General features: G+C 46.7%; 1 protein-coding gene across 1 annotated transcript in view; it reads left to right on the top strand.

Annotated features, from left to right (window-relative positions):
- Positions 1 to 18,882, top strand: part of EMC7 (ER membrane protein complex subunit 7) — an 85,186-nt gene extending 66,304 nt beyond the window's left edge. Inside the window, exons 4-5 of the mRNA XM_069638403.1 lie at positions 15,102 to 15,182; positions 18,380 to 18,882. Coding sequence (XP_069494504.1) covers positions 15,102 to 15,182; positions 18,380 to 18,526 — 228 coding nt within the window. The 3' untranslated portion in view covers positions 18,527 to 18,882. The remainder of the gene's footprint in view (positions 1 to 15,101; positions 15,183 to 18,379) is intronic.
- Positions 18,883 to 25,912: the final 7,030 nt, after the last annotated feature.

Here is a 25,912-nt window from a genome sequence, read left to right on the forward strand (position 1 = left end):
GCAGGTTATCCGTCCCGTTTTACCCTTACCTCGACAACTGGCTCATATCAGGGGACTCGTACGACACGTTTTTTTAACACCCAAAAGCCCGTGGACCTTCTGTTCAGTCTGAGGTTCTCCATCGAGAAGAAATCCAGTGCAGTCCCAAGTCAAAGAAAACCATTTCTGGGAGCTCTAATCCGGACGAAAGACTGCCTCGTCTTCCCCTCAACGAGAGGGTTCAGAACATGCTTTTTCAGATCCCTCAATATGTAGCCAGTAGGGAGGTAACTGTGCGCAAAGCCATGCGTTTGCTAGGAATTATTGCGTTGTGCATATACTTGGTTCCCCACGCGCGGCTGCGCATGTGTCCCCTGCAAGAGTGGCTCAACAGCCAGTGGTGTGAGGCCAGCAGAAAATGGGAAGATCTGGTAGTTGTCTCGCCATCCCTCGTTCTCGCTCTGCAGTGGTGGTCAAGAGAAAACCTCTTGAAGGGGAAAACCTTCACCACCCCTGCAGTGGAAGCCACTCTCACGACAGACTCATCTCTCACGGGGTGGGGGCTCACCAGCTTCAGCAGACACCACATGGAGTGTGGTCCCCACAAATAGCATCCAACCATATAAATTTACTGGAGCTATTAGCGGTGTTCAAGGCATTCAAGACCTTTCAGATGCAACTACAAGGGAAGACCATGCTGATTCTAACAGACAGCACTACAGCCATGTATTACCTGAACAAACAGGGGGGGGGGGGCACTCTCTCCAGGATTATCCAAGCTGTCCCGAAACATTTGACTATGGGCTCTCGGACACAAGATGTTTCTGTTGTCCCAACATGTTCCACGGGAACTCAATCTTCTGGCAGACATGCTCAGCAGAGATTTTCCCCTGCCCTTAGAATACGAATGGCGTCTGCACGAAGACATTGTGTCCAACGTCTTCGCAGAATGGGGCTTCCCAAAGATCGACCTGTTCGCAACTCAGGAGAACGCCCAATGACAAGACTACGCCTCCAGGTACCCCCAGAACCGCTCCAATGGGAATGGTCTCTGGATAACATGGTCAGGGAAATTTGTCTATGCCCCCCCCCTCTCCTCCCCCACTCCCTTCTCAACAAGATAGTGCACCAGGAACCAGTTACCATGATACTGGTGGGCCCGCCAACCCTGGTTCGCTCCTCTAATGGAAATGTCCTTCTCCCCACCAGTAAAACTACCCTGCTCATACAACATGTTGTCTCAGGACGGGGGGGGGGGAGACCCTACACCCATGCCCACAAACTATAAACTTAGCAGCTTGGCTCCTGAGGTCATAGTTTGGACACCTACAGCTCTCTCAGAGGTGCATGGACATACTCAGGGAAGCTAGAAAACCTAACACACGTTATTGCTATGCCAGCAAATGGAAACGTTTTGTCATCTGGTGTAATTCCAAAGGCGTCAATCTCATAGATTGCTCACCCACACACATTGTGCTGTACCTAACCCATCTGTTAGACACTGGGTTGGTCTTCAATTCCCCAGAGGTTCATCTGGCTGCTCTTTCGGCCTACACCACATCACAACAAAAGGTGTTGTGGTGGAAGGTACCGGTGATTAAGGCCTTTATGGAAGGGGTTAAGAGGATTTATCCTCCCAATCCTCACCCAGCTCCTGGATGGGATATAAATGTGGTTTTGACCAGGTTCATGGGATCTCCCTTTGATCCAATGCATAAAGCAAGTCTAAAAGACCTGCCTTATAAGACGGCCTTCCTAGTGGCTATCCCTTCTATTAGAAGGGTTAGTGAACTACAGGCACTTTCTGTTCTAGACCCTTTTGTTACAGTCCACAGGGATAAGGTAGTTCTGCGCAATCACCCCAGATTTGCGCCTATATTCATCTCGAAGTTCCATGTGAACCAATTGATTGAACTTACCTACCTTTTCCCAGGATCACACTAGCATGTCCGAAAGAAGCCTACACACACTGGATGTGTGCAGGGCAGTCATGGTCTACCTGGAAAGAACTAAACCACTAAGGGAAACAAACCAATTTTTCATTTCAGTGGCAGCTGGTAGGGAAGGGGATCCGGTCTCTAAATCAGCTATCTCAAGGTGGAATGTTAAACGCATCGCACTATATTACACTTTGGCTAAGAGAACTGCCCTTCAAGCCTAGAGCACATTCTACTCTGGGCACTGGGGCATCCATAGCATTCATTGCAAATGTTCCCCTTGAGTCAGCGACAACCTGGAGTTCTTTACACACCTTTTACAAAACACTATTGCCTAGACACTCATTCTAGGTCTGATTCTCAGGTGGTACAAGCAGTACTAAGACCTCTTTTCTCTACTGTTCCTTCTCACAACCCATATCCAACTCCGGGTACTGCTCGCTAGTCTATGCACAGCATGTGATTCTAAGCAGATTAACAAGCATCGGAAGACATGCATTACTTACAGTAATAGCATTTCTGATGATTGTATCTGCTTAGATTCACATGCGCCCTCCCTACCTCCCCGCTCGGGGTGGAAGGAACATAGACGTCTTAGTACTTTGTCTCTTTATGCACTCAGTCACTATAGACTTGGGCTCCCTCATGGCAGAAAAAATACAACCGGAGGGACCTCGGCACGTGAGGGATTTTGGGTACTACACACGTCACGATAGGGATAGTGTTACAGACACGCCTATGCTGACGTCCCCTTTCGGTCCCCGAAAGACAAGATGCAATACTCTGCGGTTACCACTGGATGTCGGACCATATGCACAGCATGTGAATCTAAGCAGATACAATCATCAGAAATGCTATTACGCTAAGCAGTGCATATCATACAGCAATGTTGGGACCTGGTCCCATTTAAAAAAAAAAAAAAAAAAGTTTTTATTGCTGTACAGTTTTAAAACAAAATTTAACAAAGCAATTTATCAACCTGCAACACTGAAATTCATAAAGCTAACAAATACAAAGAGAATTAAAAAAACCTGTAACATACAATAGAAAAAACTCATGTTATTGACCATTCATTCCAAATGCAAAGATTTTAAAAGGCCTGTTACTGCTGAGACCACCAAAGTGGTGCGTCCTGCTAAACAAAGCTACTTTAAAAAAATCACATGACATCGCAATTAAAATAATGTGAGTATTGAGAACCCCCCAAAGATGACGACATGATGTAATCAAATGTTCCAGAGTTTTGACGATATTGACAGCCACAACACCTACAAGAACCTTGGTTAGCCGTTTAATAATCATAATCTCTTTATTATACACTTGATTCATTTGAAACCTGAGAAATAGTCGTCTCACAGATCTTTGAGGGTACACAGCGAGATAAAGATCAACCATTCCAGCAGGTTTTTTGCACTACTTTAAATGGGTCAGTGATTCATATGCATGAAAAGATTAATTTCTTACTTGGAACCAAATTAGCGAGCAAATGAAAATTCACACATAAAAACGTCCTTTATCAATCAACACCTTAGTCCATCTTAAGAGGGCGCAAAAGGCAGACATGAAAACGTCTAGTAAAGAGTACATCCACTGGGCACGACCTTTTATGTGAAAATAAACCAAATTCATAGCGGCTGGAGGGGTACCAGGAGAAACCTGGAGTATCCTTCTCCACAACTGAAAGCAAGTCTAGAGCTCAGAATGGAAGTATCTCAACAACATAGTATCTTAGGGAAAGTTTTCCCTTCATAGAATTTCAGAGGGTACAATTGAAAACTTTCCATACTTGATGTCGACTTGTACCAATTGATTGCCTAGTGCTGTTCTGAGAGCAGTCCGTCCTTGATAAACGTTATGTTCTGTTTACTAGAAATGACAAATTCCAAATATACATAACCCTTCACTTTTTTTCAAGGGACACATTATCAGTTTAACAAACAAAAGAATTGATCTACATTTACCAGTGCAGTGCCTTTTTTTTTTTTTTTTGGGTTGATCTTCAATTTATGGGCCTCGACAAATTTAGAAAGGGGCGCAAGATGCTGCAATCCAATTGGGCGACAATCGAAAATGTAAAAATTGTCAGCACATGCTAACCTTATGTTATGTTATTTTGCATTTATATAGCGCCTTATATACCATTGGTATGGTCTAAAGGCGCTGGTAGGTTGAACGCCCTTGGGAACCGAAGTTCAGGTCAGCAGAGAGAGCAGAGTCAAAGGCGCGTGTGCGCACCGAGTATGTGTGCAGCTGGTGTGGTATTCGTGTAATAGCTGCTTCTTAGCGGTATGTGTGGTGGTTGAGGGATCAGGAGTATGTGTTCGTTCTGGCAGGATTTATCCAGACCGAATGTGGCTGCGTTGGGCCTGAGGAGAACGCCTGGCTGGGGGGGTTTGTAACCAGCAGTGTTTACTTAGAATGATGGGGAGTGAGCGGCTGAATGTTGGTATGAGAACAGATTTACTGAATGGTGTCATAGTATCTGTGTTCTAGTTGAGTGGTGGTGTAAGAAGAGAGTAAGTGTGGGGTGTGATATGATGGGTTATATGCTCTTTTCAAACGTTCTCTGCATTCCGAACCATACTATGTACGTCAGGCAATTATGCACATTTATTCATTCCTGGGATTCCAGTCTGCCCCATGCATGTAGTCTTGTCTGCCCCACCCATGCACTCCTGTCTTCATGCATGCACTCCTGTCTGCCCCATGCATGCACTCCTGTCACATGCATTCCCATCGGACCTCCGCACCCCGTCTGTTGCACTCACTCATGTCCGCTACTAGAACTCCTGTCCGCCATTAGCATTTCTGTTCCCCACACGCACTCCTGTATCAAGATCTTCAGATGTTGACTTTTCAGGTTGGCTACGGCTGCCGGATTGTAATACTCGCCAGTGTCACTTAAATACAAATTAAGCATGCTGCGAGTGTGCAGCCCTGCCTTACACCTCTAGTAGTGGGTATACTCCTTGACCAATAACACTCATTATCTAATAACACTTGTATTTTGTAATTTGAGTATAACCCAATAAGCCGTAGCAGTCCCAACAGGATTCCGGATTTCAGAATCTTATTCCAGGGGAGAGCCCTATCAACTGCATTGAAAGCAGTGGAAAGCTCTATTGTGGCCATGTATGAAGATTCATATTTATGTTGATGAACTTGACTTGTAACTACTTTCAATAACATCCCATTCATTGTGGTGGCGTGATGTTTTCTAAAGCCAGTCTGCCATAAAGGATTTTGTTGATCGATCTTTGCCATGTTTCGAGATGCTGGAGAACCAACGCGGCATTCCATAATAGCAATTGGCCGAAAATACAATGGGTCTTAACGTGAGCCCTTTTTAAAGATTAGTAGAATATATGCAGAGGACCACGATTTAGAAAATGTACAAGTGGCTATAATGTTTTTTTAAAAAGAATAGATACCCTTGTATCAGGGTCCCCCTTAAATAATATATTGGGCACATTATTGGGTCCAATGGCTCTTGAGGAGCCGATTTTTTTTTTTTTTTTTTTTTTTTTTTTTTTTTTTTTTTTTGGGTGACCGCAATAATTTGGTCATAGGCCAGAATCACCCTCCATATCACAAGGCGAGATCTTTCATCAAATGCCAGAATGAACTTACATCTTTATTTCTCAACACCAACAACATTTTCTCTGCATCTCGTTAATGGCATAATACAGTTGCTTTTAACCCAATTTTTGTATGCTTGTTTTGCCTTTTTTAATTTGCAGGATTTTAGAATTAGGGGAAGAGGGACACTTCTTTGCCAATACATTTAATTTTTGTGTATACAGCCTTTTTCTGACAGACCACATTTGAATCGAAGGCATGACAATGTTTCCTGAATCAACCCACACTACGGTGTTTGTTCAAGAGTGGCAGAGAATCATTCAGGAAATCCCCATAGTTATTGACTATGAAGGTTGACTATTGCCAATCCAGTGATTTGGCTAGTAAAACTGTTTTACCCACACATAGTTCCAGCTTGCTCGGTTTCTTGCTGGATTGTCGAGCCGTGCAGGAAATGACTGTACATGCTGATACTGTACAAATTGAAAAGAGTTTGACCAGTAACTATGATCACTGAAATCATTGGGGGACAATAAGGAGATTAATGTATCTTGCATACAAACCACTACTTGTAAAAATGTAGTCTAGAATTGAATCGGAGGAACATTTGTCCAAGTAAATTTCGCTGAACCGTCTTTTTAATGGAGCCATTCAACCTAATTAAACCGAGACCCTCAAGTGTTTTCGTGCAAACTAACTTGCCAGAAGTGATTCTTACCTGAACTAAGACTGGGAAGGACCATCTGTGACTGAACAGAAAAACATAAAGCATTGAGATCCCCCAAAATGATCAACTGGCCGCCAGGCATTTCACTTGCCATTCATTGACAGTAGTCAATATAAATTCAAGAACTTCCTCTAAAAGACTGATCTGATGGCAGTAACTATTAAGGATCAAAATGTCAGTGGGGGTGCCTAGACTAAATCTTGTTCCCAATATACCAAATGCTATATTCATAGACGTAATGATACTTCGATGCTGACAAAAGCACCAAGTAAGTGGACCGTCAAATGGGCGACCAAGATTGCACTTTTTTACTGATTGAAAGCACAACGGAAAAACCTTCAAACGAAGGACAAGCCATCAACCATGCTTCTTGAAGTCTGACTCGATTTGTGGCTCTTCAGCATTTGCCTATAATTGGACTTCAGAGCGTGATGACTCCATGTGTTCCATGATATAAGAGCTAGAGGGACACACGTATTTAGTATTAGGAATACTAGTAAGAGATCTGGGGCCTTTCAACAGACCATGCCACCAACAAGGACCAGTCCTGTGGGCCAGAACAGTTAGTTCACTCCAAGTCGTACGGGCTGATTGTTAACGATCTGAGTCTCTACAAAGTGAGACTATAATCTTTCTTGGAGATTGACTGCCTTTACCCTCATTATCGAGCGATCATGTGCTGGGGGGGATTATATGTGTATGTGTATATGTATGTATATATATATATGTATATGAAAAAAAGCTAATCAAAGCTTTTTTAGGCGACACTCTTCTCCCAAGTAAAAATGCACCAAATGCAAAAAAGGAGCTCCATCACACGTCCTTTATTTTTCAGAAAAACACGGTGGACAAGCAGTTTCAGGAGAGAACAAACAATTACGCGTTTCACCCTTCCGGGCTTCGTCGGATTGAATATATATATTGCGAGAGATCGAAACATAAAGTTCTGATTGACTGCAATTCAGTGATCAATGGGTTGAGGATTTTAGATTATACATAGGATTGCACGATCAGTTCTGTAATGATCTATGAAGTCCACTCGATTAATATCTTCACTTATGATTGCTGCGCTAGATTTCATCGCTGAATGCAATCTCAGTATGACTGAGATTTCGATTTTCTGGTACTACACGTTACAGTGACAGTTTGAAAACCCTGAAATTGAGAGCTCTGAGCTGAGGGGGAGGCAGTCAATTCATCCTGATTTCCCACTGATTAACCTTGTGATTTACCTTGAGCCCCCCAATAGTCACTCCCTTTTGAACCCCTTAGTACAATTTGTACCAATTTAGGAGGGGCACTACTGAGTCCAAAATCCTGTTTCAAGGTGTTAGACTCCAAGTTCACTAGGAGCAGAACATTTGTTTGTGTGTCTTTGTTTTATTCATTTTTTGTGCGCGCCAGACCCAAGGGTAGCAGGGCGCAATGACAAGAAAATGTGAAACTTACAGGTTACATCATAGCACAATGTACATTAGAAATTACAGTAGGGTAACACAAATAGATACAAAATATACAAGTTCAAGTAGGTTGATCAGAATTCCAGCTGTATGGAATGATGGTCTATTGATAAATATCAGTAAGAGGTAGATAACACTGGTCAACTAAGGTCAGTCAAGGTAAGGAATTGAATGACTTTCTTCCTGAAACAAAGGTGGGGCAGGTCCGCTCTGAGGTCTTGTGGTAGTGAGTTCCAGGTTTTAGCTGCCATAACCGGGAAACTATTTCCTCTGATAGTAGTGAGTCTAAAGTTCGGTATTGTCAGGCAATTGGAATTGCCGGCTCTAGTTGGTCTAAGAGATGTTCTCCTGTGGAATTTCTTAGGTAACTAGGGGCCGAATTGTTATGGGCTTTGTGGGTCAGTGATTACACCTTAAGTTTTATTTTGTTCTCCGTGGTCAACCAGTTGTGATGTCGACAAGTGGAAGAAATATTGGACCTTTTATTAATGCCTAGTGCTGCTCTCAAGGCATTATTTTGTAATGTTTGTAGTCTTTGGGTTATTTTTTTACTGGCTCCAGTATAGCGCGTTACAATAATCAATTCTAGAGAGAATTAAGGCTCTAGCCAGGATTAGGCAACTCTTACTGGAAAGGAATGGTTTACCGGATCTAATCAGTTTGCACGTGTAGGCCGTGGAGGATGCAAGTGATTTTAGCTGTTTATCAAGTGATAGGGTAGAATCAAGATAGAATCCCAAGGTTTCTACATCCTTGGATACTTGGATGATGTTCCCATCTATGTTGAAAGAGGAAAATTGCTGACCTAGTTTTTTTGATATTGGCTTGGGTACCCAGTATAATCAACTGTCTTATCATCGTTAAGGCAGAGGCCATGAGTGGCCATCCACGCCTGGATGATAAGGTATACTTTGTTCACCAATTCCGTGTCTTTGGCATGATCTCCAGAAAGCGGGAGGAGGATCTGTGTATCATCTGCATAATTAGTGTAGGTGATACCAAGATGGTCCAGATCATCAAACAGGGGCTTGGTGAAGATATTGTATAGGGTTGGGGATACACAAGAGCCCTGGGGAACACCACATGAGATAGGGGTGGGATCTGCCGCTGCCGAAGGGGAGAAGACTCATCGTTCTCTCGCTCAGGAATGACTTGATCCATCCAATGGCTTCCGAAGAGAAATGGGCGGCGGAGTCCAGGTGACTGCAGAGGACTTTGTGATCCACCAAATCAAAGGCAGCTGAGAGGTCCAGGCGTAGTAGGAGTACTGTTCTCCCTTTGTGTCTCAGCTCATCAATTTGAGATTTCAAGTCAATGAGGGCAGTTTCAGTTCCGTGTAGGGGACGGAAGCCTGATTGTGTTTCTCCTAATGGGTTATGTAGTTCTATGTGCTTTTGAATTTGGTTATATGCGGCTTTGTCCAGGATCTTAAGAAGAAACGGTACCGTAATAATAGGGCGGTAATTGGTAGGGATGAGGGGATCTAGTGTCTCCTTTTTAAGGAGGGGGGAGTACCCAGGACTGTTTAAGGTTGGCAGGGATAGTGCCTGAGGCAAAGGAGGCGTTGATCAGTTTAGCGATAAAGGGAGATAAGTCTCTGGCAGCGTCTTTTATTAACTGGGCTGGGCAAATGTCACCTTTACAATTTGATGGTTTAAGCGACAGGATAACTTTTTCTACTTCCAAGGCGGTCGTTTTGGAGAAGTGGAAAGTATTACTGTGCGCCAATAGGTTATTGGTGCGGGGCTTTTGGTCGAATCCTGAATTTTGAGTACTTTTTTTTCTGGATTTTATTTTGGAGAGTGATAATTTTATTTGCTAAGGCTTGCTGGATATCCGTGCAACAAAGTTTGTCCTTGGTACAGGTGTCCTGAATGGCGATGGGAGACTAGAGTTCCTTTAGAATGGCAAAAAGCTCTTTCATGCTAGAGTTAGAATTAGCTGTACGGTCGTCGTATGAGTTGCGTTTAGCTTGGCAAACTCCTTTTTTGTAGAGTGAGGAGAGGGTGGATAATTTAGCTTTGTTATCAGTTGATGGGCAGAGCCTCCAGGTGGTTTCACTCTTTCTTTTCAGAATGCGTAAGTCTCTTAGCTGTGGAGTAAACCATTTATTTAGATGAGCTTTTGGTTTACTTGGTCTAAGTGTGAGAGCAGCCACTTTATCTAGGGTGGTGAGCATGATGGTATTGAATTCTTGCACTAGAATAACTGGGGTTTAGATTAGCTGATAGAGCGTTAAGGGTCGGTAATATTGCTGGTATCACTTTCTCCGCAGTGATGCATTTTTTATTTCTGGTTAAACAAGGTGGCGCTGGTGGAAGGGCCGTCAGGTTAGGTCTGGCGGTAGCTAGGTTAAAGGACACCAGGGAATGGTCTGTCCAGGGTAGGGGCATTATAGATTAAATAGTGGCTGTACAGTTGTAGTCAGCTATCCAGTCTAATGTTCTTCCCTTCAGGTGCGTAGACTTGTCAACTCTTTGGGTTAGGCCAAGTGCGTGAATAGTGTTGGCTACCAAAGTGGCATTGGTATCTGCGGTGTCGTGGAGACCTAAATTAAAGTCCCCAAGAAGGATTGATTGAGAACAAGGTTTGAGGTTATTTGTGAGTAGGTTATGGAGATCCTCATCAAAGGTGCCTAGAGGGCCGAGGGGGTCTATATAAGAGGTGAATGATAAGTGTTTGGTTATTATTTAGTTGGAGTTTGGCAGATAGGTTTTCACAAGATTGAATCGATTGGGTAGGTACTAATCTCAGTGAAAGGCTTGTTTTAGAGATTATGGCTATGCCGCCACCTCTAGCACCTTCACGGTCATGTCTGACTATCGTGTAGCCATCAGGGATGGCTAACATAAGCAAAGGTCCTGCTGCATTATGTAGCCGGGTCTCTGTGATGGCGAGAAAGTCAAGGTTACCTTCTGTAATTATGTCGGCAATGTCTAGGGCATGGGCGACAAGTGATCTCACGTTAAGGAGTGCTCCAGCAATAGTTGGGGTCTTGGTGACCACTGTGGCTTGAGGATGTAGGGTAGTGGACATAATGGGCGTATTAGCATTGTTGTTCTGGGTTGGGCAAGTATAGGAATTAAGTTGTGATGGTTGTCTAGTGTGGCAGGGTTTACAGACCTGCTTGAGGTTAGTTTTAATGTTGGTAGAAGGCAGAGATCTGCAGAGGGGTTCATGCAGTTTAGATAGTCTAGCTCGGAGTCTAAGGTTTCTGCTAGGTGTATCACATGGGTGAGATATCGTGGTAACTGTCTCAAGGGGCTCATAACTCGGACGTAGATATTGGTCAGTAGAGTTATTGTTCAGGTTTACTGTAGACATCAATGGTGGCAAGGAGTTAGGTACGTTAACATCTGGCATGATGAGTAGGTGTAGGATAGTCCTCAGTATAATTGTGTAAATGGCTGGTAGCTACATAGTTGTATAGTAATGGCCGATCACGAATACCACATTGGTGACTAGAGCGTGTGCAGGCAATCAGTGACTCAAAGGTAATGCTCAAAAATGGCTGACTAGGTAGGTGCATATGCAGGCAATCAATGACTCAGAGACAATATTCAAATAAGGCTGGCTAGGTAGGTACATACACAGGCAATCCGTACAGTACATATACAGGCAATCAGTGACTCAGTTGCAGTGCTCGAATACGGAACAATTGTCACTTAAATTTTGGATGGCTACCATAAGCTAGGTGGAATGGGCCAGTGGCGGTAGGTAAAACAGGTAGGGTGACAGCCAAGTGGTAAGGTTTAGTGACTGGGGGTGAGAGATGGCCAATTTAGGGGTCAGTGGGTGCGTATATTATACTGATAGTAGGCTTACCCATTGCCCTCAGGTGTTGGAAGGCAATAGTAAATGGTCCAGGGGCGGCAGGTCTTCCATACTGGTGCTCTCCTATGTGGGCCAGGGGGGCTGGCAGAGGCAGAATCGGCAGGAAACAGGCAGCAAACAGGTGCCACCCTTGAGTGAGTGGGCCTTCTGTGATGTGGCCCGGCTTCGCCTGCCGGCGCCCAATCACAGCAAGATAGACGAACGGCAGCCAATCCTGTCGGTGTAGAGGCTGTGATGCTGAGATGAGCCAAGTTGGGCTCTAGGGTCAGGCAGGCCCTGGCCATTTGTAGGAAGTCCCCCGGTGGGCTATTATGCAACAGTATTTTAGCCCTGATCATAAGGGGGTTGATTCATGCTCCCATTTGTGCCGGGTGCAACTTGCAGAGGAAACCGTGGAGCTGTCACAACCGGAGACTTAGTGCGGGGAGGCAAGTCAGTTCGGGCCATTACTTTAGAAGTATGAGTTAGTCTGATCACCCACAAACTTGTTGCCACACATTTGAGCACTCCACTCCGATTGTTTTGACATTAAATCAGCTAATCTACCTACTCTGGGTGAAGTAGCATCACACGAGTCCTGCAAATTTGACGTCTCGGTTATAAGTCCCCCGAATGCCCCTTGGGAGGGTAGAGCTGTACTGACTGTAAGGGTGTAGCCACCGTAGGTACCAGTTGAAAAGGGACACCCACTTGCTTCAATTTGGGGGACTGGTTTCCCAAGGGACCAGATCCATTCGTAACATCTACTAGCGCATTTTCTGATGGAATCTTCCCAAGATTCTTCACAAGGGCATGCTTAAAAGATTTAGTAGACTGCCTATTCTTTTTCACAATTGGGACATTTTTTTAATTCAATTTACAGTTTGGTGATCTCGGTTTGACTTTGGGCGGTAATGTGGACAAAGTTCCCCCAATGATATTCACACACTGCACTGAATCATTCGGTGTTTGAAAGAATACAAGGGCAGAGTCCTCAACTTCACCTACCACTACTACCAAGCCAGGGTCCCCACTTAGATCAACCACAGGCGAAATTGGAACTTGAAGCGATGAACTAGTCGGGTTACCTTTTCAATATAGGACTTGACAAGCCCACCTCAGTTGGGTCGCCTTTTGCTGTTAAACCTACTATATCTTTTGTGCTACATAATTAATAGGAATTGGAGACTTTGACACCCCACTCAAGTTGTCACCACCCTGGGGTGGTCCCGACTCAGATTTGCAGCAAACTGCTACCACTGAAGCCCCTTATTACCAACTAAAGAGTCAGCACTTCCCTGCCCATAATTGGATAAAAAGATTTTGGCAACATTATGAAATTTGAGATTTACAAACTTCAACAGAGCAGAGTGTGATTTGGATTCAGTTTTCAGTCCTTCATAAAGCGATACCAGGTCACAGAGCACTTGGCTGATGTCTCGCAAGGCATCGCATATAGATAAATCCGTATTCCCCTTGAGGCTCTGGAGGGCAGCAGGAAGTCTCTGTGGCGAATGAGGAAACAGAATGCTCCCTTGAACATGGAGCTGGAATAGGAGGGGCATTCATCATGCTGCTAATAGTCATCTATAAATGGGTTTATACTAACATTATCAGTTAAAGGGCCGGCTGGACTGCAGATGTAGTTAGTTGCAGGTATGTCTTTCCAGTGACTGAATAAAATGCTGTGATTTTGCCAGCATTGGAAGGAAGACAGGTGCCATCCAATTGGGAGAAGGGCCGCATCCATTCACAAGGTTAACATCTAGGTAATTTGGACTGAACAACCTCATTAGAACGATCAAAGAATTGCTGGTAGATTTTCACTGTCCTATGTGTATGACTTATACCTGCTTAGTGCAGGAGACGGTGGGGTAGTAAGATTAACGTTCAGACCAGGTGGCCAACCAATCATTGTTCGCTCCGCTGTAATTGTAAGTTTTTATTTATACAGCGCTTATACATAGGTTGAGTGCTGCAAAGCGCTTCAGTGCGGGAAGGGAACAAGGGAATACAGTAATTATTCTTGGGCCTTGAAATTCGATTGGCACTTTTTTTTTAAGTCCCTATGTAAAATTTTGAGAAAATGAAGCTCAAAGGGAAGCACATGGGGGCATCCATTTTGTGAAATGGATGCCCGCCGCTGTGCTTGCTTTGGCGGCACTAATGAAGGAAAAGCCAGCCAGCTGTAGTAAACAAAAGCTACCACTAGGTGGCTTTTCCTTCATTGATGCTGGGACTCGGAGGACGGAGACCGGAGACTACAGGCAGAAAAGCTGCAGCTGCATCTCGGTGAGTGCTATTTTTTTAATAAAAAGAAACACTAGCTGCGTTTTTTTTTTTCCCTACGTTTTCCGAGCTGGAGGAGCCCGGAAAACACAGAAATAAAACCGCAGCTTTAAAAACATTGTATTTATGTTTGCGGTAGCTTTTGAAGCTACCGCAAACATAAATACAACTTTATTGTGTTTGAAAACTCTGCGGTTTTTCTTTCCAAGTTTCTCAGAGGAGCCTGAGAAACTTGGAAAGAAAAACTGCAGCGTTTTTGAAACACAACCGCGTTGTATTTCTGCTGCCGTGGCTATCACTTTGGGTCACCGGTGCTCCGCCAGGGGAGCACCGGAGACCCAAAGTGAAAGCCAAGGCAGCAGAAACACAACGCAGTTGTGTTTGAAAATGCTGCGTTTTTTCTTTCCAAGTTTCTCAGGCTCCTGCGAGCCTGAGAAACTTTGAAAGAAAAACCGCAGCGTTTTCAAACACACTAACGTTGTATTTATGTTTGCGGTAGCTTCAAAAGCTACCGCAAACATAAATACGTTTTTAAAGCTGCAGTTTTATTTCTAAGTTTTCCGGGCTCCTCCAGCTCGGAAAACGTAAAAAAAAAAAAACGCAGCTAGTGTTTCTTTTTATTAAAAAAATAGCACTCACTGAGATGCAGCTGCAGCTTTTCTGCCTGTAGTCTCCGGTCTGCGTCCTCCGAGTGCCGGCACCAATGAAAGAAAAGCCACCCAGTGGTAGCTTTTGTTTACTACAGCTGGCTGGCTTTTCCTTCATTAGTGCCGCAAAAGCAAGCACAGGCAGGCATCCATTTCACAAAATGGATGCCCCCATGTGCTTCCTTTTTTCATTTTCTCAAAATTTTACATTGGCACTTTTAAGTGCCAATCGATTTTTATTTTGTTATTGCCCATCTTTTTTGCAATAAAATGTTGTGGGCAAACCATTCCTTTAAGTGCAGAGAGGTTGCCCCTCTCACGGAGTGAGTGTGTAAGCAGAGCTACGTAACGGGATGGTGCTGCATGGCCCGCGTCTCTCCGGGTCTCTAGAATGTCATTGCAGGCAGTGGGGAGAGTTGTGGAAATGTGTCGTCGTGGCAGCATTTCATGGTCTTCTGCAGCTGGAGGGCAGGGGGAGATGCAGGGTTTCCTTCAGAAGGTGGTCGTCTGGGCAGTCCTTGTACTGTCCCCCTCTACGGCACATGGAGGTTCTGGCCAGGCATTTAGCAGGATTTCTAGGTGCTCTTTTTTTTGTTGTTGTGCAGATCCGCTCGTCCTGCCACTGCTGGGCGCCCTGGATGACCCCTCTTCCTTTCTCTTCCTCCCGCAGGTGATGATGATGGCGCTGCCTCTGCTCATCTTTGTGCTCCTGCCTAAAGTCGTGAACACCAGTGATCCAGACATGAGACGAGTAAGTGGGGCGCCAACCCATCATCCGCTACTATTGGGGTTTTCAGCATTTCATTTCATGGACCACTTTAACCATACAAATAAATAGGACATTGATTCTTTGCCCGCCAAACTTAGAGCGATTTTTCTTTTTTTTTTTTGGTAGTCAGGATGGCAGTGCTGGAAATAAAATAAGAAAAGGTATTGGTGTGGGAGGGACCCTCTCGTGCTTGGAGGGGCGTGCTTTGGGGAAGCGGGGGCATACACAGAACATTACGGGAATGTCCGCAATTTGTCATTTGCAATACATGTCTTATAGTGATTCAGTAAGAAACACTTTTGAGCTATTAATGGAAGTTGGGCTGTGCAGTTGTTGTTGGTCATACTACTCGCCCTAATAAAATAAATGTCTATACATTGCAGGACATATATACCAGTCTGGGCAGCTGCAGCCAAGTATGTGACGATTTTTCTTTCTTTATTCAGTATCCCATGCCGAGTCTACTGAAAGTTTCTGCTTGTTGTAATGCGGGTTGCTCGTGCATGTGATAACTCTGCTTCAGGGCAGATATCGCTAGGAGTATTCTGTTCCAAAGCGGAGTTACCACACCCATGAGCAACCCGCGCTTCAACGAACTGAACGATTTCAGAAGACTCTGCAGCGCCGCAGAGTGTCCTGATGGCACCTTCTCGCTGAAGCGTGGGTTGCACGCCATGTGATAACGCAGCTGCAGAGCAGATCGGTTAGTGTCAGGGGCAAGGCTCTGGGGACAGGGCAGTGTTCTGACCAGCCTTGCCAGAGCGCAGCTGCATCTTATTCCAACCCGTTTCCTGCCCTGCATGATGGCAGATGTGCACTTTTGTGCTGCTGCCATCCCTTCAACGTTTACTTGATTCTCAGCTGCCTGCACGCATTACATCCTTAGAAGGGACCCCAATTGTGACCATAAATGGGTCATATGGCAAATCCTCATGCGGTGTCTTTCGTCCAACTCCAGAGTTCTGCCCGATTAGCTCTGTATTTCCAGCAGCTCTGCATTAAGAGGTGAAGAAGAGCAGCGCTTCTGCCAAGTCCCAGGCAAGAGGCCACGGCGCTATCCTAGATCTTAGCCGACGTGCAGGTCCAGTTGCTGAGAGCTCTTCTTTAAGGGAATAGTGGTTTTAAGAGCGCTATTTAAGGGACGGGGGGGGGAGTGGCTTTGAGAGCGCATTTTTATTAAGGGAAGGTTGGATTTGAGAGTAGGACCGTATTAGGGCACGCAGAGTATTGCCTCTTTTAGGAACTATTTTTTTTTTTTTTTTTTTTTTTTTTTTTTTTGCGGTTGTTTACCCTCTTCATCCATCCTACATGGAGTGGTTTCATAATCCGGATCCTAAAAGGAGCTCCAGTTTTAGTTCTCCAGGTCCAAGGTATACTAAATGAGCAGTCTAGTGTTTGTTGTGCTTGCTGGGCTACGAAAGGTAAAGGGTTAGCCACAATCGAATCCTTTCCCGGGTAAGAAGGCATCCAAGCTCATTCGGCAAGAGGTCAAGCGGCCAGCTCCGCTTTGTAATCTGATTCTTTTATGGAACAGGTCAGTCTAGCACTTGGGCACCTATGCCACTGCCTTGCTCATTGGCCAGGTGAAACATTGCTGTAGCGAGTCCTACTGGCAGAGTGGCTCATCGATCAGTTCTGGTTAATAGTGTGCCTTTCTTCCTGCCTTTGCACTGCTTAGGCAGTCTCATCACATAAGACGTTTGGAAGGAAGCTATCCATTCGAGGACTTTATGTAATGTTCTGTCTTATGGATGGTGGTCTTCATCAACCCACTAACCTGCCCTCTGAAGGATATTGTTTACAAGTGGGGGATAGGGGGGGGAGGGTTATGTTGACTGCTGCCAGTATGTGGCTTTTGTGTTGCTTTTCCAGCATGCTCGATCGAAATCGACCATCTGAGACATTGGATTTGAGTCTTAATATTTTTACTGTGGTCCGTTCAGTGAGCATTGCCATACTGAGAGGCAAAGAAAGCGGTCTTCTATGGTTCCGATTGGTCTTTTGTGGCCTCAATCTGTGCCGCTCAGGACCGATTTTGTTCAAGAGGGGTTGCTGCACCTGCCTAACTTTCACAGGGGAGAGAAAGGAACACCAAAGCCAAGGGATTAGTCTTGCCTGTTGCTCATTGCATGGAGGATGGCTTCTCGGGAACTTTACCTCTACAGGCAAGTCATTCTCACCCCCACTCCCTCAACCGTACTACATCCTGCAAATACTCTGCCGATTACGCCAACATTTAAGAGACTGGTGCATAGACGACTCCTTGTTCTCCTCCTTCCTCGTCTTCTACACCCAATTCTAGGGTAGTATTCAGAGAAATGCTTGGTGATGTGATAGTGTAAGTTTTGTGTTGACTTGTTTGCCAGGTTTTCTGAACATCGTCTTTGGCCCATTGTGGTTAAAAATGGTTACCAACCAGCAAGATTCTCCTACAGTAGATGCCATAAAGGAAGTGGAAAGTAGTGTTTTCCAGAACATGTGCATGTCAAAGGTGTAACGGATTCGAGCTCTTGCGCTTCCTTGGCAGGGGGGGTCGGGGTCTAGGAACTGAGATGTAAGCTGGTGGTAATCGAAGCCTCCCCATTGGCTAAATCTGCCAAGAGCTGCTCCGCCATGCAAGCTCTTCGTTACTGCGCTTAGGGCTGGGATCAGCGTGGAGAGCAGTGCAACATGAATGCAATCCTCTCTGCATCACATGCGGTGCTCCTTCCGAGGAGCCGCTAGTTACACCTGTATAATCACTGTTTACAGGTTCTCCCTTTAAAAGGGCCAGTGGCTCATCGGCGACCACCAGCATGCGTCCATGCACAAGGGCTCCGAACGCAGCACAAGAAGACGTACGCTGTCTGCCTTTACTGCTTGAATTACACTGTGTTCTCCTGTTAGCGCCTCGATTCTACCACGCTGGTGTTCAAGCTCTGTTGTAATCTACTCCAGCATCTGTTTTGAGGGTATCTCCGTTTTTTAGTGCGTATGAATAATAATTCTCAGGGGTTATTTTGATATTTTGCCACTTAGTGCTGAAAGGCAACATACCTGAGTAGGTATGTTTGATGCCGAGCAGCCCAGATCTCCTCCCAAGACTTTAACAGTAGCCTTGGGTATGGGCTGCTAGCTTTTGCCATGTGGCCATCTTGTTGGGTTTCTATATTTTGTAACTGTGCATCCTCCTTTTGTAGGAAATGGAGCAGTCGATGAACATGCTGAATTCCAACCCAGAACTCCCTGATGTCTCTGAATTCATGACACGACTCTTCACTTCCAAATCCTCCAGCAAGTCCAGCAGCAACAAAGTCAGCAAGAGTGGGCCCGGGAAGCGGAGGTAGTCCCGCTTCCTCTGCTCCCAGCATGCACAAACACGTCGCTCCCACTCTTCATAGCAACTGTTTGTCTTTGTACGAGTGGCACTGCACTGGACACAAAGGGCGTATGCGGTAAACATCATGTCTCGTAACCGTTTATTTGGACTCAGTTGTTTTGTGAAGGAACATTTTAGCTTATTTAAGATAATGTCGATGGAGCAGAGGGGAAGCAGGGCTTCCAACTTTGCCTTTGAGTCTAGCACGGGGACTCCGTGGTGGTGGATGACTTTCCAAAGTCCCTAGACAAGGACGATGTAGCGATTAACTTATATGGAACACTGTACCTGGATGTGTAATAAATAAAGCAGTCTTAATCACTATGCGCTGTCCTTGTCTTATCTGACCTGGGATGGCTCAAAGGTCTGGACGCCCGAGTAGAGCCAGCTTCAATGAGTGATGTATTTATCTCGCACAAATATTCTTGGTTTAGAGTCAATTAGCAAAGCCTTGCATCTTTCATTTTTTTTTTTTTTTTTAAAATGTTTTTATTTGCATTTTCTACTACAAGACAATTGCAAAAATGGTTGCTTCTACATTGTTCCCTTATATTATTTTCGTGTAACATTTATATAAAAAACATAGAAAGGTGTGAAGTGCAAAGCAATGATAAACTCTAGTCTTGTGTTTCTAATTCCCTTCCCTCCCCCTCCCCAGCCTCCCCCCACCCCCCCTCCACTCAACACGTTCGCTTGGTACACAACTCAGAATAAAAATTCAAAAACAACTTTAGGCATTTCAGTATTGCGTGTGCTCTGCAAATTGCAACTGAAAGAAAGGAAAGAGCCCATACAGAGCTTGGGGTAAGCAATCAACCGGTGGCATGGGGCGCTGCCCTAATTCCTTTGGTTGGCTGAGGTGGTAAACAAGTGTCCTTAGTCTGTGGGCTCCCAGTATGCCGTATAATATTCTAGAAAGGGCAACCAAATCATTTCGATATTTCTGCGTGATTCATTTACCGCTGCCGTTAGACTTTCCATCTCATATATTGCGTGGGCCTTTATTAACCATTCTCTCTTTGAGGGTAAGACCATCGATTTCCATTTTATGGTTAGACACACTCGGGCTGCTAATAGGAGATTGCGTGGTAAGTACATTAGTGATTCATATGTTTCATCATCCTCCGACTCTACTCCAAACAAAACTAGTGTGGGCGTTGGGTTTCTGAGGACTCCATCTATTCCTCGAATCCAGCCCAGCACTTCCCGCCAGTACACCTGGACTCTGTCACATCCCCACCATTGGTGCCAGTAGTCACATTGCTCACTGCAACCCCTCCAGCAATAGGGAGATGTCCCGGGGAACATTTTAGATAGGCGAAGGGGTGTGTAGTGCCATCTCATCAGTAATCGCACATTGTGCATTTTGTATTGCATGGAGACCGATGATGACCATACCGCTCTATATATTCCTTTCCATACCTCCCCTTGGGTGTCTATGGATAGGTCAGTTTCCCATTTCACCTCTGAAGATGGACGTGGACAATGACCCCTCGTGATTAGTGCTCTATACAACTTTGATATGAGACCTCTTGATGCTTGGGGGGAACTCAAGATTTGCTCGAATGGTGTCAGAGGGCGCTTTAACGAGTTGCCCCACCTAGGGTCGTGCATGGCACTTCGCAACTGGAGGAAGGACAAAGGGGAGACATTCGTGCCCTGCAAGTCAGCCTGCAATTCTTCCCTGGTTGTAAACACTTCATTTTTCCACAGCTGTCCCGCCCGACTTAGACCCGCCTCGTACCATGACTGGGATTGCTGGATTGCCCTCAGTGAGTTTTGAATAGGTGGGGACCAGATGCAGCTCAAAGGTGAGGGCCATGTTGTGATATTCTGCATGGCCCGGGATGGACGCCAGAGGGACCATAATACCTTCAGAATGGGGTGTTGCTTAATCCTTTGTGTCATGGCTGATCTCGGGACCCATAACCACTCTCCCAAGGTGACCGGAGTGAAGATGTCGTTCTCTATTGCCACCCACTGTTTCTCTGGGTTTTCCCACAGATGGTCCGGGAGAATGCGGAATTGTGACGCTCTGTAATATTCTCCCAGGTCTGGAAAGCTCATGCCACCCTCCTCCTTAGGTTGGGTCAGTGTGGAGTATGGGATCCTTGCTCGTTTGTCCGCCCATAAAAATCTTAACAATGTGCGCTTTACTTCTTCTAAGAAGGAATCGGGAACAATGACCGGGAGGGACTGGAATAAAAATAGAAATCGTGGGAGAACATTCATTTTTATGGCCGTAAAGCGCGCCGCCCATGACATGGAGAGTATTCGCCATCTGGAGATGTCATTTTGAATGGCTACCCACAGTGGTGTGTAGTTGGCTTCGAAAAGGTCGGACAGGGAGACTGTTATATTAACCCCTAGGTAGCGGACTAAGTCGGTTTGGACTTTGAAATTCCAATCTGCCTCTAAGCGCAGCGCTAGGTCGGTGTTGTCTTTTAAGGGGACAGCTATAGTTTTTTGTAGGTTGACCCGAAAGCCTGAAAGGGGTCCGTATCGCGACAACTCTTGGAAGAAAGCGGGGATAGAAGTAGAGGGTTCGGTCAGGTACAAAAGGATGTCGTCGGCGAACATTGCCAGTTTGTATTCCCTGCCACCTCGCGGGATTCCTCTGATGCTCGGGTTGGACCTAATGGCTTGGGCGAAGGGTTCAATGACCAGTGCATAAATGAGAGGGGAGAGTGGACAGCCTTGTCTCGTACCTCGAGTAAGGTTGAAGGTTCGCGATGAGATTCCATTGATTGATACTTTGGCCCGGGCAGAGCGGTATAGTGCTTTCGCTCCTTGTGTCCACGCAGCTCCCAACCCCACCCACTCTAGAACAGCTCTCAAGAAGGACCACTCTACTCGATCGAAAGCCTTTTCGGCATCTATTGATAATAAGAGGGGATCCTCACCGGCCTCTCGAAGTGTTGCCATGAGGTCTAGGGTTTTTCTAACATTATCTGCCCCCTGCCGGCCTCTTACATACCCTACCTGGTCAGTGTGGATTTGTTGCGGGAGAATCTGAGCGAGGCGGGCGGCCAATATGCTGGAGTAAATTTTTGCGTCTACATTTATGAGGGAGATTGGCCGGTATGATGCACACTCTGTGGGGTCTTTACCTTCTTTGGGGATTACAATGATGATAGATTCAGTAAAGGAGTCGGGAGCTCGTCCCGATTCTAAGATGGATGTAAATAGTTTGGCGAGGAATGGCGCAAGTGTGCCAGAGTTCCTTTTGTAAAAGGCCGGCGTGAAACCATCCTGTCCCGGGGCTGAGCCTGCCTTAAGGGCTGAAATTGCTCCCTGCACCTCTGTTGCCGAGATTGGGGCGTTTAGCATTTCTAGGTGTTCTTCAGTGATGGGCGGGCGTGACATACTGGTTAGGTATTCTTTGATGTCGGGGGAGGTACCATCAGTCTCAGCAGCGTACAGGTCTGCATAAAAATTGGAGAAGCGAGACACTATGTCTTGGGGATTTGTGAGTGGGATACCTTGTTCATTTTTTACTTTGTGGACTGCTCTATCCGCCCTCTGTTTACGGAGTCTGTTCGCTAGCATGGTGTGCGCTTTATCTCCCTTTTCAAAGAACTTCTGTTTGAGGTACTTAATCTGGGTGAGAGCTTTGCCATTCCATATATCTTTTAGTTCTTCTCTCATTTTCCTAATTCTCATTTCCGTTTCATTATCGCTAGCGGGGAGCTCCCGAAGGGAGCGTTCCAGTCGAGTGATCTCTTCCTTAAGTTCTTTCTCCTTGAGCAGCCGGAGTCTTTTTTTGGCGGCTCCCTCAGATATAAGGATGCCCCTTAATGTAGCTTTGCCTGCTTCCCACACTGTGTTCAGTGACATACCGTCAGTGTAGTTGATGTCAAAGTATTCTGTGATGGCCTCAGAAAGGAACTCCTTGAAAATTGGGTCTCTGCATAACAGGTCGTTACATCGCCACCGGCGGTCCAGGGCGGGGAGTGGGCCCAGGTCTAATTCTAGGGCGCACAGGTCATGGTCTGACCAGGCTACTATTTGGATGGATGTACTTAGGATGTCACCCTCGTTTTCCGCCCCCAGTAGTAGGTAATCAATCCTGGAGAAACAGTGGTGTGGTGGAGAATAAAAAGTAAAGGCCTTTTCCCCTGGATGAATTGCACGCCAGGTATCTATTAAATGATGTTCCCTGAGCTGACTTGAGAATCTGTCGCCCTGAAGTGTGCTTGGGGGTAAGGAATTTAGTCGAGCTGAGTGCCAATCGCATTCACGATCTATAACTACGTTGAAGTCTCCCCCACAAATTAGTGAGCCCTCCCTCCATTCTTCAATAAAGTCGAACAGGGGGTCAGTGAAGCTCGATTGCCCCTGGTTGGGGGCATAGACTGCGCACAGTGTGATGGTACGTGTTCTCAGTGTTCCCTTGAGCGCGACGTATCTCCCGTGCGTGTCCCTGTGTATATGAAGAACCTGCATTCCCAGGGACCTACGCAGCAGAATGCCCACACCCCCCTTCTTCTCCGGGCCAGATGCCCAGAATGCTTCCCCTATGCCTCTCCCAAGGATCTTTCTTTCTCCCCCCTTGATGTATTTTGTTTCCTGTATGAAGAGGACATCTAGTTTGGATTGTGCGAACTGTCTCGCTAGCATTGATCTCTTTTGCGGGGAATTTAAGCCCTTGACATTGAGGGAGCCGAAGACTATGCCCTGTGAGTTAGCCATATTCTAGGGTTAGGATAGCGTTTTTCGCATTGTGGCTTGCTTGACCCTTTGTATCATATTAGAGCTAGTAAAAAACTGCCTTGTATTGTGGTGCGTTTGAGATGGTTTTTTGTGCGCTACGAACTTGCTGTGTTGAGTGGATAATTGAGTCCCCCCCCCGTCCCCTCCGCCCCTTCCCTCGTGTGGAATGCTATAAGGGGCATCCACACCACAAAGAAAGGGAAAAAGAGTAAAGAAAAAGAAAAAGGGAGACGCCCTTGTTCAAAGAGAGCCACTTTAGAAGAACCCCTCTTCAAGCCCTAGTTGTGAATTCGTTCTTTGTGCAGGGACAAAGTGCACAGGAGACCGTAATAGTGGGCAAAGACCTAGTGTGTCTCCAAGCCCCTAACCCAATCTAGGCAAACAGACATTAAAGAGAAAAAACTTCAATGGAGCCCCATGGCGACCGTATCGGCCAGAGTTAGAGCACCAAAACAGTGTGCAGACATGAGATGCAGTGTTGGCAGTTCAAGGAGTGTTCAAACGTTTAAATTTCCATTTCTGTTGCGCACGGCCTCTTCTCGAGGGCTTTTCAGCTGGATCTCGGCGCGGGCCCTTTGGTTCTCTATGGCCCTCTACGTCTCAGTCCCTTGCTGGGCCTTGCAGGTGGCGGCGAGCTCGTTCCGCTTCTTCCACCGAGGTAAGCCTATATTCTTCGCTGTTGTACTCGAATGTGAGGGAGAATGGGTGGCCCCATCGGTACTTCACGCCTTTCTCTTGGAGCCAGATCGTGAGGGGACGACACCCTCTCCTTTTTGTGAGGGTCATCGCTGAGAGATCCTGGTATATCTTGACTGTAGAGCCGCGGAATTCGATTGTGTCCTTTATTCTTGCTTTTTGTAGAATGTCCTGCCTTTGCGTGTAGTAATGGCATTTGATTAGGATCGATCGAGGGCCTCTCGCTGAGCCCCCTGCCCTGTGCACTCTGTCGAACTCGAGGTTCGGGGGGTCGGTTTCTTCGTAGAGAGATAAGATTAGGGATTTCACCATGCTCTCCAGGCCTGACTGTGTCTCTCCTCGCTCTTCTTCCAGACCGATAATGCGGATGTTGGAGCGTCGCTCCCGATTTTCAAGATCGTCCACTTTTGATTCCATGTCCCTCTCCTTCTGCTCGAGGTCTAGGAGCCTAGCCTCGTATTGCATGGTAGCGATGTCTCCTGATTGTTGGTTGTTTTCAACCGCTTCCAGGCGGTCCTCAACTTTGGCCACTTTCGTTTGTAGGTCTGATACTATTTCAGTTAGGTTGTTTCTCATTGATCTGATCTCCCCAAGCAGCAGGCGGATATCTGACTTTGTTGCGCTATCGCCGTCATTCCCGGGAATATCTGAAGTGCTTTGGGCTTCTTCCGCTTCCATGGTTGCGTTAATACGTCTAAACCTTCTCAGGGTTGCTAAGGTTTGTGGATCCAGTTTTGTTACCTACGGAGGCTTCAGACTATTGCTGCAGTGAGCAAGAACTGCTGTGCAAAGATGTGCTCGTTCCCTCGACCGTGCTTCTGTGGTTGGTTTTTCCGCTGGGGTCTCTCTCAGTTCCGTGGTGGGCTGCCCCGGACTTCGTGGCTCATTGCCAACGTATTTGCCCTAAGTAACTTTGGTGCGGTCTCTGTACCGCCCCCACCCCCCTGAGCACTACTCGGGTAAATCGGGTGCCCTGGCTGTCTTTGCACCCTGTGAGGTTCGTGGAGGACCTATGATGGTCCTTAGGTTGGCTGCGAGGCTCCACTAGTGGTGGTGAGCTTCCACAGGGTTAAATGCTCGTAGGGATCCGTGGTGTGGGAGCGGCCGGTCGAAACTGTTTGGGTGGACACCGTGGTTACTGTGTGTTTTGGATCGCGGGAATGGGCGCGCTACGCCCTCGTTGCTTGGTTAGGCTAAAGAAGCACGGGCCTCATTCCGTGGGCGCGCCAGGAGAAGGGTAGAGATGACAACCGGCGCCGGGGCCCGCGAGGGACTGCCGGGCGGAGGTGCGGCGCGGCCAGAATAAGCTCCCGAGTGTCGAGGTGAGGCGTGGGCGGAGGGAGAGAGCCCCCGCTTGCGGTTCGCACTGCGCAGCAAGTCCGCAGGGTCAGAGGAGGGGGGGGGGGCGGGCGCCAAGGCGGAAAAGCCCGCGCGGGGCACTGCTTACCCCCACCGGGCCGCCCACTCCGGTAGCTGCCCGCCTGGCCGGCCGCCCAACGTCCCTCGGCCAGCCGGGCGCCGCGGTCCGCCGCGACTGTCCTCGCCGCCACCACACCTCGTTGAAGGGCAGGAATTCCCCCTGTCCGCTGGGCGCAGGGCGTTACTGGCGGGCTGGTAGCAGTCTTTGTGAAGTTTCCTCTCTTACGCGCGCGGCGCGTATTTCAGATGGCGGCGGCCATTTTTTCCCCCCTCCTCGCCTCTCTGGATACGGGCCCTCTGTGCTGCTCGGGGGATCCCAGGGGTTCTCGATCGAGAGCTGATTTCGGCCTCTCCACGCAGTTTCGTCTCCTGGGCTATGGCTGGGTGGGTGCCGAGACGCTTTATCTACTCCGTCAGCTGGTTTTTCATGACTTTGGTTGCCCCTGCACTGCTCGAAAAGATGACTTTAGCGGGCTTAAAGAGGGAGACGATGGCTCAAGCGACCATCGCGTCTGCGCCCCCTGGT

The sequence above is a fragment of the Ambystoma mexicanum genome, chromosome 14, assembly GCF_040938575.1.
Source record: "Ambystoma mexicanum isolate Mex_15411 chromosome 14, UKY_AmexF1_1, whole genome shotgun sequence".
NCBI classification, from domain to species: Eukaryota; Metazoa; Chordata; class Amphibia; order Caudata; family Ambystomatidae; genus Ambystoma; species Ambystoma mexicanum.